At 64.8% G+C, this 10,583-nt stretch overlaps 1 protein-coding gene across 3 annotated transcripts; it reads left to right on the forward strand.

Moving 5' to 3' along the window:
* The first annotated feature begins 4 nt into the window (after positions 1 to 4).
* BSG (basigin (Ok blood group)) lies at positions 5 to 10,247 on the forward strand. Of its 3 annotated transcripts, none has more exons than XM_039839025.1 (7): positions 5 to 159; positions 4,933 to 5,089; positions 5,702 to 5,784; positions 5,906 to 6,319; positions 6,626 to 6,650; positions 6,804 to 6,880; positions 10,115 to 10,247. In XM_039839025.1, exons 1-6 carry the CDS (start codon positions 93 to 95, stop codon positions 6,865 to 6,867), a joined length of 810 nt encoding a protein of 269 aa, XP_039694959.1. In that variant the 5' UTR covers positions 5 to 92; the 3' UTR covers positions 6,868 to 6,880; positions 10,115 to 10,247. The 3 variants fall into 3 exon arrangements, with proteins under 3 accessions (XP_039694959.1, XP_039694960.1, XP_039694958.1); XM_039839026.1 differs by having other exon boundaries at positions 6,804 to 6,871; XM_039839024.1 differs by lacking the exon at positions 10,115 to 10,247 and adding an exon at positions 6,949 to 7,682 and having other exon boundaries at positions 6,804 to 6,871.
* The last annotated feature ends 336 nt before the right edge of the window (positions 10,248 to 10,583 follow it).

A 10,583-nucleotide genomic window follows, 5' to 3' on the forward strand; every position in this document is an offset into this window, starting at 1 on the left:
CCCCTCGTCGCCGCCCCGCGAGCGCGCGCCCGGCCCGCCTCCCGGTCTTTATAGCGCTGCGGGCGGCGGTTGGCGGCGGGGACGGTGGCGACATGGCGACGGCGTTGCTCGCGCTGCTGGGGCTCGCGCTGCTGGGCGCCGGGAGCGGCTCCGGAGCGGGTGAGGACCGGGCCGGGCGGGGGCCGCGGGCGAGCTGGGGCCTGGCCTCGGGGTCCAGTCGAGCGCGGGTGGAATTGAAGCCCTGGCCTCGTGGCGGCACCCGGGGAGCCCCGCGGGCGGCAGTGCCGGGGTTGGGGGCACCTCGGTGGCGAAGCCCCGGCTTGGGCGGGGGTCCGACAAGGGCGATGACGGAGGTGAAGTCCCAGGTTTTCGGCGGCCTGGGGGAGGGGCGGGGTCCGGGAACCGGCCTGACTCCTGGGGTGGAGATACGGTGGTGGCCCCCCCACGATCTGGCTGAGTCCTGGAGCGTCCCCTGCGGACGCGAAGCCCAGGGACCTGGGCAGGCAACTTGCAGGTCGGGCCCCGGCCGGGTTGTGCTACGGCGAGGGGCGAGGCGGAGGGTCCCCCGGACTCCTTGGGGGCGCTTGGCTCTCCTCTGGAAAGCGGTCCTTTGGCCCAGTGGACTCTGGAAGCAAAGGCACGTGAGCGTCCCCGGGGGCGGGCGGCCCTGGAGCTGGCAGGGATTGTCATTCTTGCGGGGATTGAGGTCTCGAGTCTCGCTCTGGGTGTGCAGCTGCTCCGAGTGTTCGCCCAAAGTTTTAAACCGTCGCGGGGAGGCCTGCACGCTGCTGCCTCGGTTTGGCCGATTTGTCACCGGGCACAGATGAGCTGGCGTCTGGGCCACCCTCCTCCTTTACTGGGGTGGAAACTGAGGCTCTCTTGGCAGAGGGGATGTGCCAAGGTTACCGGGAGGTCGCCCCGGCCGCCCAGTTCAGCAGGAAGTGGAAAGAGTTGTTTTTACAGACTCAAACAGCACCGAGTTTTCAGGCGGTTCTGAGGAGGCAGCTGTGTTTTGGGGTTGGGCCCATGCGCGGCTTAGAGCGTGTGTGTAGGGGGGATGGATGAAGACTTGTTTTCCAGGAGAAAGCCTGATGGACCTTTTCTTCCTGCATCGAGGCTTCCTGCTTGCTTCTGGGTTAAAGATTCATAGTGACCGGCACGTAGGGAGCAAAGTGCAGACCAGGATGCTCTGGGGCTTTTCAAGGGACACAGGACCTGGTGGGCTCTGAGCCGTGTGGCAGTGGTTGTGGCAGGGAAGGGCTATACCTTGCAGAAACTTCAGTGGTTACTCCTGACCTACTTTAAGGTCTCACTTTGCCTCTTCCTCTTCCTTCTAATCAAAGTGGCCATTTGTTGACTGCCTCTGGGCCTGGCTACTGCCAATTTCTGGAAAGCTTCAGATAGGAGCCGGTAGGCAAAGCAAATTCAGAAGATAAGCTGCTTGAGCCCTTTGGAAATAGGCCTGGGAGGCTGGAGAGGCAAGCTGGGGGCTCAGTCCCCAGAGTGCTCCCCTCCTCAGAGCCCCAGGCAGAAAGCTGGGAGGCCCCTTGCGCACTCCCTGCGTGGGGTCACATCCACTGTGGCTGACCCCCGGCCTCCTGGTCATTCTTGCACTTATGACAGCTCCCCCTTCCCAGGGATTCTTGGGAAGATCTCAAAGTCTTCAGAGGACGTCACCACACTTCTGTTTTCTGCCTGGGAGGGGTGACTTAGTGACGGTGTTTGCCCCTCCTGGCACAGTCAGCACCCCAGAAAGACTTGTGACACTGCAAGGAGTGGGTTCCTGGACCCGAGCCTCAGCACTCTGTCCCCTGAGGCCCTGGGGCGATTCTCCTGCTGGGAGACTCTGGCTCTGCGGGGGTTGCCAAGGGTCCTGGCATCCTGGCCGGGCAGGGTGGTAGGGCAGCTTGCCAGCCGGATCCGGCGGGCTGAGGACTTGGCCCCTCTGAGCCCCTAGTGAGGGGAGCAGATGGTGCCTCCTGGCGGGACGGAGGGTGGAGAAGTGCGGGGCCCACGGCTCAGCTCCCGTCTGAGGCCTGCAGTGCGGCCGTGGGCGGGGAGAGGGCCGGGTGCCCACAGCCCCATCCCAAGAGCTCCCGAGCTGCTCACCACAAGGCCTCCCTGGCCCTGTGCCCCGGCCCAGCTGCCGAGCGGGCACCGAGCAGGGCTGGCTGTTTTTAGATGAAGGTGACTTTACTGGGGAGCGTGGGTTACAGTCATGGAGCCAGGATGCGGGCTTCCCTTCTCCCCGGTCCCCTAGTGCCCTGCGGTGACTGCTCCTGCCTCGCGCCCCTGAGGATTCCGGGGTACGCCCCCGAGTCTCCTGGGCACTGGAGGACGTGCTTCTCAACCTTTCTCAGTGTCGTGGCCCCCCTTCCCCAGGGAGCTCTGTCCTAGTGATGTTTCAAATCGCAGATGGTAGCATTACTTCTAATAGCAGGTCCCTGTGGGACGTGACCACAGAGTTGGTCCCAGCCATCAAAATGCTCAAGACACCACCCTTCCCCCAAGGGCGAGTGGCCCTGTTGAGGATACGTGAGGGAAGTGGCAGCTTCGTGGCCAGCTCCAGGGGGCTCCGTGGTGCGGCCTGGCTTGGTCCCCTGCCGTGTGTGGCCGGGTGTTGGGGGCAGGGGTGTTGGCCCCAAGGGGCTCTGGGCCACCTGTGTTTCCACGCCAGGGGGAGGTCAGCTGGGACAGGGTCTGCTCTTCCTCTCTCCGGGTTGCTCCTGGTGAGGGTGAGCGCACGGGTCCGGGCGGGCCTGGCCGCAAGGGCTGCCTTGCCTCACTTCCTGTCCTGACTGCTGCTTGCTCTGCCTGTAGCTGCACGTTTTGCAATCTTGGGAAACCTTGGTTCTCGAGAAGTGTGGGTCATCAGGAAATGATCCTTTTCTGACAGTGGCACACGCATCTGACTGACTCTCTGTCCTGAGTCCTGTGAATGGCTTCTGGGCCGATGGGAAGGTCTGCCTGTCCCCGGGGCCTCCTGGCTGGCAGCCTGTGCCCCCTACGTGCCCCGGGAGCTCGGAGCGGAGTGCACTCTGCGGGCACACCTGTGTGCGTGCGTGTACACGTCCCAAGCAGGTGGGGACCGCAGCCTCGTTGCTCCTCCGGTCTGGCCGTGGCTGAGCCTTGTGCTTCAGCCTCTGCTCGCCTGGCATTCTGAGACGTCATGTCCCCTTTTAAAGAAAGAACCAGCAGGTGGCCAGCGGTGGGGTGGAAAGGACTGGCCTGCTCAGGAAGGGGCCCCCGCTGGGCTGTTCACGTGTCCTGTCCACCAGCCGGTCACCATCCCCCCAGACTAGACGCACAGCTGGCCGCTGGGTCTGCAGGCTGGGTCAGTCCTCAGTGGGACAGGGCGGGCACTGTCTGCCCACCGATGGCCCGGTCTAGGCCCTGGGCCGTCGCCCAGGGACGCAGTGTGGGGTGAGGCTGGGGCCGCCGTAGGAGGAGGCAGGTGTATGCTGCCCTGGGCCGCTCCAGAAAGCAGCCTGGCCGTGAGGCCACTTAGATGAAGGGTAACTGCCATCTGCACTCTGGGCCTGGAGGGGTAACTTTCTTAACGACTGGCGGGTCTATGTGGGCAAGGGAGGCCAAGCGTGCTCCACTCTGTGCTGCGCCCAGCAGGGCATCCGAGGGACGCAGGCCACCGTTCCCTCTGGATTGGGGGATTCAGCATAAGCCAAGGTTCGCTATCCAGGGAGTCTGTTTATGCTGGCGCTGCGTTCCCGCCTAAGGCGACCATCACGACAGGGCGGACAGCCTCTGATCGTTCTGCCCACTTTCATGTTTGCTCAATTACACTGTCAAGGAGCCGAGGTCCCGTGGGTGGGGGCTTGTGGTGGCTGCCAGCCTGCTGGGCTGCTTCGTGGAGGTCGTTCAGATACAGTCTTGTATGTTCCCCGCCCCCCCCAACTCTGTGCCGCAGCCTGAAAGGAGAGGCAGCTTGGCGCAGGCAGCCCTGGCCGGACCCCCGGGCGTGGGTAGCCGTCCTGGAGAAACAGATACTTCTGGGTCCAGCTGAGCTGCTCTGCCTCGGACCCCTCCCCTCAAGGAGGCGGGCGGAGTGGGTGTGGGCAGCCCCATGGTGCCTCTGGAGTGTCCCTATGGCACCAGCCCCAGCCCTGGGACAGGGCTTCTGTGTGACCCTGGGTGGGCTTGCCCCCAGCCGAGGGCTCCATCCCCTCCCCCTCAGCCCCCGATCCCGCCCCGAACACTGGGAGGTCTGGGGTCAGCCGCAGCCGAGGTCTTCGGGGGCACCCGCCCCACGCTGCCCCGGTTCCCGCGCTGCTCACCCCAGTCCTAGCTGATTGTCCTGCCCCGGCTCCTCAGAGTGTGCCCACCACCACCCAGCCGGTCTGCCTGGTGGGGGATGAGCGAAGGGGCCTTCGGCTGCCCCAAGTGCCACTCAGGTTCCGCCCTCAGCGTCCCGGGCAGGATGGCACATCGTCTTCCGTGTGGCTTTGTGTCGGGTGTGAGTGGGCTGCGGGGGCTCTCGACCTGGGAGGAAGACTCCTTCCCGGACGGAGCGCCCCGAGCCTGTGCTGCCGTGCGTGGGGCCAGGCTTGCTGTCCCACCACAGGTGGCCTTGCCCTGGCAAGGGAGAGGGGACGTGCAGGACAGCCCGTGAAGGAGTGGGGGCTTGCGCAGCGACAGGACTCGGGGGTCTGCTGGGGCTGCGGCCAGGAGTTGAGACCCCTGGGGGCCTTGGCCTGAGACCACCAGTTCGCGCGCCACCCAACAACACGTGCCTGGAGCCCCTTGTCCCAGCCGGTGGCCTGAGGCCCCGCTCACTCGGGGGGTGTCCTTCCTGAGTGAGACTCCAGCCTTGTCCACAGACGGTGGCTCCTCGGCCAGGAGGGCGCGGTGACGGGGGAGCCTCGGCAGGCGGCCCGTCCTCCCATCCCTTCGCTCATCTCTCACTTGGCCTCCCAGGGAGCGGGATCTCGACTTCCGTATTTACCGACGGCTCCAAAACATACCTCACGTGCAACTTGAGTAGCAGCGACACTGAGATCATCGGCCACCGCTGGATGAAAGGGGACAAGGTGCTGAAGGAGGATGAGCTGCCCGGCCTGAAAACGGAGTACGAGTGCGTGACACCCACAAAGCACCCGGGTCGTTTCCTGTGGGTCCCGGCTGGAGGGGGTGGGGCCTCGTTCCAAGGACTAAGTTCACCCCAGGCCCCTGCTCGTCCTGACGTCCCCTCACTGCCAACGGCCTCTGGGTGGCGAGGGCAAGGGCCGTGGGCTTGCTTCGGACAAACGTCGGACGCCGCTTTGCTCAGACCCCATGGTCGTGAGGAGCCCAGGCACTCCCAGGTGTCACGGCCGGCCTCCCAGACCCTTTGGCCTTCCTCCAGGCAGAAGACACCATCAGGCCCCCAGCTCAGCATCCCCATGTCCCCGGCTCATTAAGTTCTCAGGAACTTGAGGCTGCCCGTGCTGAAGCCATGTCTTGATTGGAGCTGAGCCGTCTCGAGACACTGGGCTTCTTGTTCTCGGGCTGCTGGGTGCAGAGCCTGTGGGTGCAAGCACCCACTCAGGAGAGCCAGACCCATCCACGGTCCCTGCATCTCCTTGCCCCTCCTGGAGGGAACGCAGGCAGCTAGTGCCCCCCTCCTGTAGGGTCACCAGCCGTGGCCTTGCTCTGGCACCACAGGGCCACCCGCAGCACGCTGGCTCACAGCCACGTCCGTTTGCAGGTTGGACACAGATGAGAGTGGGGGCCAGTACCTCTGTGTCTTCCTCCCGGAGGTCGTGGGCAAGGCCAGCATCAGTGTGCCAGGTGAGCTCTGCGGCTCCTGGAGCCCATCCACACTGGGCATCGGAAGGCCACACGGTGAGGACAGGTGGGCACCTTCCCCAGGCCGTGGGCTCAGGCCCCACCCTGCTCTGTTCCCCGCTAGGACCCCCCAGAGTGAAGGCCGTGAAAAAGTCAGAGCATGCCACCGAGGGGGAGGGCGTCGTGCTGGCCTGCAAGTCTGAGTCCTTCCCCCCGATCACCGAGTGGGTGTGGTACAAGGTGAGTGACACCGAGCAGCAGATCCTCACCAACAACTCCCAGAACAAGGTCTACGTGGTGTCTGTGGAGACCAGGACGGAGCTTCACATCCTGAACCTGGACTTGGAGACCGACCCCGGCAAGTACGTCTGCAACGGCAGCAGCGTGGAGGGCACCGACCAGGCGGTCATCGTCCTGCACGTTCGCAGCCAGCTCGCCGCCCTGTGGCCCTTCCTGGGCATTGTGGCCGAGGTGCTTGTGCTGGTCACCATCATCTTCATCTATGAGAAGCGGCGGAAGCCGGACGAGGTCCTGGATGGTGAGCTGGCCCCGAGCCCTTGGCTCCCCGTCTGCGCAGTCCAGGAGCGGGGGACGGAGGAGGGCGCTGTGGGTGGCGGTCCGTCCTCCCCAGACCCTGCCCCACCTTCCACAGCTGGGGGTCCCCCGCTTGCACGGCCTCACTCAGCTGCTCAGTGAGGGGGGGTGAGCATGCGGGGCTCGGGGGTGGGGCTGGCTCCCCGCACGTCTAGCCGGGAGCACTGCGGGGAGCACTGCGGCAGACCCCAGGGGGCCAGCAGCAGCCCTGACACCTGTTCTCCTCTCGCACGCGGCTGCGTCGGCGCAGACGAGGACACCGGCTCCGCGCCACTGTGAGTCTCAGCCGCGCGGGGTGGGCGGGGGGGGCCCCTGGGCTGGCCTCGGAGGAGCTGCTGGCCTCGGTGCCCTTCCGTCTGTGACCACGGCGGGTGTGGGGGTGGCTGTTTGTCCTCCCGAGAACTGAACGACCGTCCCCACGTCCACAGGAAGAGCAGCGGGCACCACGTGAACGACAAGGGCAAGAACGTCCGCCAGAGGAACTCCAGCTGAGCGCGTGAGTGAGGTGAGGGGCGCCGCTCGGGGCCCTCCTGCCGCCCGGGACGGGGTCTCAGTGCCCCTTCTTCCCCGCAGGCCACCAGACGAGTCTGCACAGGGCCCGAGCGCTGCTGGAGGAGCCCGGTGTGCCCGCGCTTGCCCGATTCCCAGCTCTGTCCTCTCAAAGGAAACCTGCCCAGCGAGAGCAGACGCTGTGAATCCCAGTCACGTTTCCTCTCCTTTTAAGAAAACTAAGCTAAGGTTTTCTCTCTGTAGAGTTCCGTTCCTTAGGGGTTTCGTTCCGTCTTTTTAAGAGCGTTCCAGGGGAGTCTCAAGCTTCTCCGTGGGGCCCTACTGCCCCCTCCCCCCGTGTCCCCTTGCTGTCCCCTGGGCGTCCAGCCTTCTAGTCCATCACGTTGGGGCTGCGGGGGGCAGACTGGCCTTTACCTGACACTCCCACCGCAGCTCTGCCTCTGAGGCTGCTCAGTGGTCCCTGTCCTCTGCGGAAGGTCATAGGTCGTGGTGCCCAGCATCCTGCCTGTCTGGAGCCAGTGCTGTCACATCACCTCAGGTCTGTGTGACGTGGGACATCCCTGCCCTCACGGCCACCCCTCAGGTGTCCTCTTCCCTGCTCGGGCAAGTCCCTGTGCTGGGGGTGGTCTGGTTGACCATCTCAGAGCGGGAGTCCTGTGACAGCCCCTTCCCCGTCAGCCCGTGGCCATGCAGAAACGCCCTCCCCCCCGGGCCCACAGCCTTACTGTCCACAGCACCCTGACTCCGGTACCTGCCCACTGCGTGCTCACCAATAAAGGCTACCCCACCTCGTCCTCTCCCGGCTCCTGTCTGCCCTGGGTCTGTGGGGTCGGCCAGCAGGGCCACGTGCAAAGTGCTGAGGCCTAGCGTGAGGTGGGGGCGTGGGGCGGAGTCAGGGTGAGCGCCGGGGTTGGGGGTCTTTCCTCTTACAGGAGACCCGCCCGGCGAGAGGTTCAGGACTGCACGGGGCAGGTGGTCACCAGCTGTCCCAGAAGGTCTGGACAACGCCCCGCTGCACTTCACATCAGCCCCCCAGATGGGGCAGGACGCTCCCTGTGGTTTGGGTGGCCTGCAGGGGGTGGGGGAGCCGGGGACTGTGTGCTATGGGGAGCCTGGAACCAGGGTCCAGATGGCGGAGACTCTGGTTGTCCAGCTGCCTCCGGGCGGGCACGCTCGAGCGGAAGGGCCAGGGAGCGCCGAACCCTGCAGCTGGCAGGTACTGTCTTGGCCTCCCACCTAGTGCAGTAGGGAAACTGAGGCCCAGAGCGAGGAAGCCCACGTCTCTACCTAGGGAGCCCCCCGGACACAGGTCCAGACCTGCGGCCCTCTGGGGAAGGGTCTCCAGAGCAGCCTTTCCCAGTGGTGGTCAGTGTGACGTGACCGCCACAGACCAGAGGGGCAGTGGGCGGCCGCCCCGGGTGCCTGCTGCCAGACACTGCGCAGGGGCCCCACAGTGGTCAGCCACGAGTCTGGGGAGATTAGGGGTTCTTTATGGGGCCCCAAGCCCTGTGTGGCCTGTGCCCCACAGCCTCATGGAGAGGAGGAACAGGGTGCTCTGTGCCAGGACCCTAGGCCTGGGGCTTGGGGCTGTAGCCAGATCGGCCTTTCCCTCCGGCCACCGCCAGGGGGTGCCATGCGCACACCGCAGCTCCTGGTTTACCACCGGGCCCTGTGTGCCCGCCGGCGCTACGTGCCTGGGCCCCCACCACGCAAACTAACGTGACCTGAAAGATGCCAGCTCCCGCCAGTTCACTCAGCATCAGCCAGCACCAGCGGTGTGCCCGTGGCTAGGGGTTTTGGACAGACCCCGTGTCCACTGGGAACTAAACTTGCAACAAGGGACAGCAAGGCGGGCCCTTCACCGGGGGTGGCTCAGCTGGGGTGGGGGTGGGCGTTGGGTGGTGCGGCCACAGTGGGTTCTCCAGACAGTGCGGGGCTGCCCTGCCAGCCCTGCCTCAGGGCCCAGGCCGTGTCCCAGAGCACAGAGTGCACACAGGTGGCCTGTGGTGTGGACAGGCGAGCAGGGCTTGGCCTCCTTGGCAGACTGACTCAAAGCTCCCTCCCCCAGGGAGGGTGCTGTCAGCCCGGAGTCACTGCCCAGCCCCTTTGCCCATAGAAGGATAAACCTGATTACAAAGTGGGGCTGCTGGGCCAGCTCTGTCCGTCCCCCCACACCCCAGTACTGCACTCCGTCTGTCTGTCCAGCAAGTGTCGTGTGCTGCCCTGTGCCATGGGGGCTGTTCTTGGGACAGCCCACTGAAACCAGCCTCAGTCTCCGGGGTGGGACAGAAGCCACACTGGTCAAGTGTCCGGGTTCACGAGGTCGTCTTTGGCAAGCGTGTGGAGGATTCGGGAGCCTGGGACTCAGGGTCCCGGCCTGCCCAGGGCAGAGAGACCATTCTCGGGGCTGCTTGGAAACGCTCCCCTGCCCCTCTGGAAAGGTGAGGATGGCCTGGGGGGCAGAGGCTCAGACTGGCCCCCCTCACCCACCGGGCGTCCCAGGGGCAGTGAGGTAGGCAGGGAAGGGAAGCCCAAACACATTTTACGGAGGCACAGCTGGAGGGCCCACCTGCTTCGTGCAGACAGGCTCAGGAAGGGACACTGCCTAAGGTCACTTGCCCCTTGGGTTGGGCTGCCCTGCGCAATGGCGTTTGCATGTGACTCAGAAACGTGGGACACGGCAACCCCTTCCTAAGCCAGAGGTCCCAGCCCTGCCACACACAGCTGACCAGATGGTATTTCTTGAGTCTGCAGTAGATTTTCTCAGCGACCTCGAAGCTGAAACCCCAGCCCTCTCCCTGGTCCCCAGACTGTGGGCTTGTGACCCGGGCCTGCCCCAGCCCAAGTGGGGTGGGGTGGGGTGGTGGTTGGAAGGTCAGGACCGGCCAGGCAAAGGAAGGCCTGGAACCTGCTGGAGACAAGCCCAGGGCGGCCCTTTGATGGCGAGGGAGGGGCCCAGCTGTGGGGCAGGGGGACCGGTTTCCTTTCAAAGGCATTCAGGAGTCAGGAGCAGTTTCAGCCATCAGACCGTCGCGAACCGAGCGTTACAGCTGTCCACACAGTGTAGTTTGACACCGCCATCTTGGTGTCATCCACACCCACCCCCAGGGCCTCAGCATCCTTTCTCACACAACTCGGGACTCATCCTGCCTCCAGGCCTTTGCACAGGCCGTGCCATCTGCCAGACACTTCCTGCAGATGTCCACATGACACTGTCCCTCCCCTCCAGGTTTTCGCTCAGATGTCACCTCTACGAAGGATCCGGACGTCACACCCCGCACCATCCTCATCCCCTTTCCTGGCCCCAGATGGTTGTGTAGCACTTGCCACCTTCCACCCGGCAATACAGCTACTAAACGTAACGTCTCGGTGTTGCTTATCTGCCCGCTCGGCTGTCGGCCCCGCCAGAGCGGGGTGGCCCATTGGCTCCTTTCTAATCAGGTGCTTAATAATGAAGAAATGAAGAATGAAGAAATGAATGAATGAGCGAATGCATTCAGTGCACAGAGCACGCCGACCTGGCAGGCGGTGACCGTGGGTGGGATGGATGAGGGAGGCAGGTGCGGCCTGGCGCAGGGTGGAGCCGGTGGCTTGCGGAGGAGTCAAGACTTGGGGACAGGGCCCCCAAGACTCAGAGGGGTGGGGTCCCCACGGTCCAGGCCAGGTCCCGGGGGAGCAGTTGCCCATTGCCTCTTCCC

Source organism: Pteropus medius, unplaced genomic scaffold (assembly GCF_902729225.1).
Source record: "Pteropus medius unplaced genomic scaffold, Ma_sr-lr_union100, whole genome shotgun sequence".
Classification (NCBI taxonomy): domain Eukaryota; kingdom Metazoa; phylum Chordata; class Mammalia; order Chiroptera; family Pteropodidae; genus Pteropus; species Pteropus medius.

Excerpts from the sequence above, each read along its gene's own strand:
- BSG (XM_039839025.1), top strand. The coding sequence starts at position 93 with ATGGCGACGGCGTTGCTCGCGCTGCTGGGGCTCGCGCTGCTGGGCGCC. Across the intron at positions 5,090-5,701 it reads GGCCTGAAAACGGAGTACGA|GTTGGACACAGATGAGAGTG; the intron begins GTGCGTGACACC and ends GTCCGTTTGCAG. Across the intron at positions 5,785-5,905 it reads GGCCAGCATCAGTGTGCCAG|GACCCCCCAGAGTGAAGGCC; the intron begins GTGAGCTCTGCG and ends GTTCCCCGCTAG.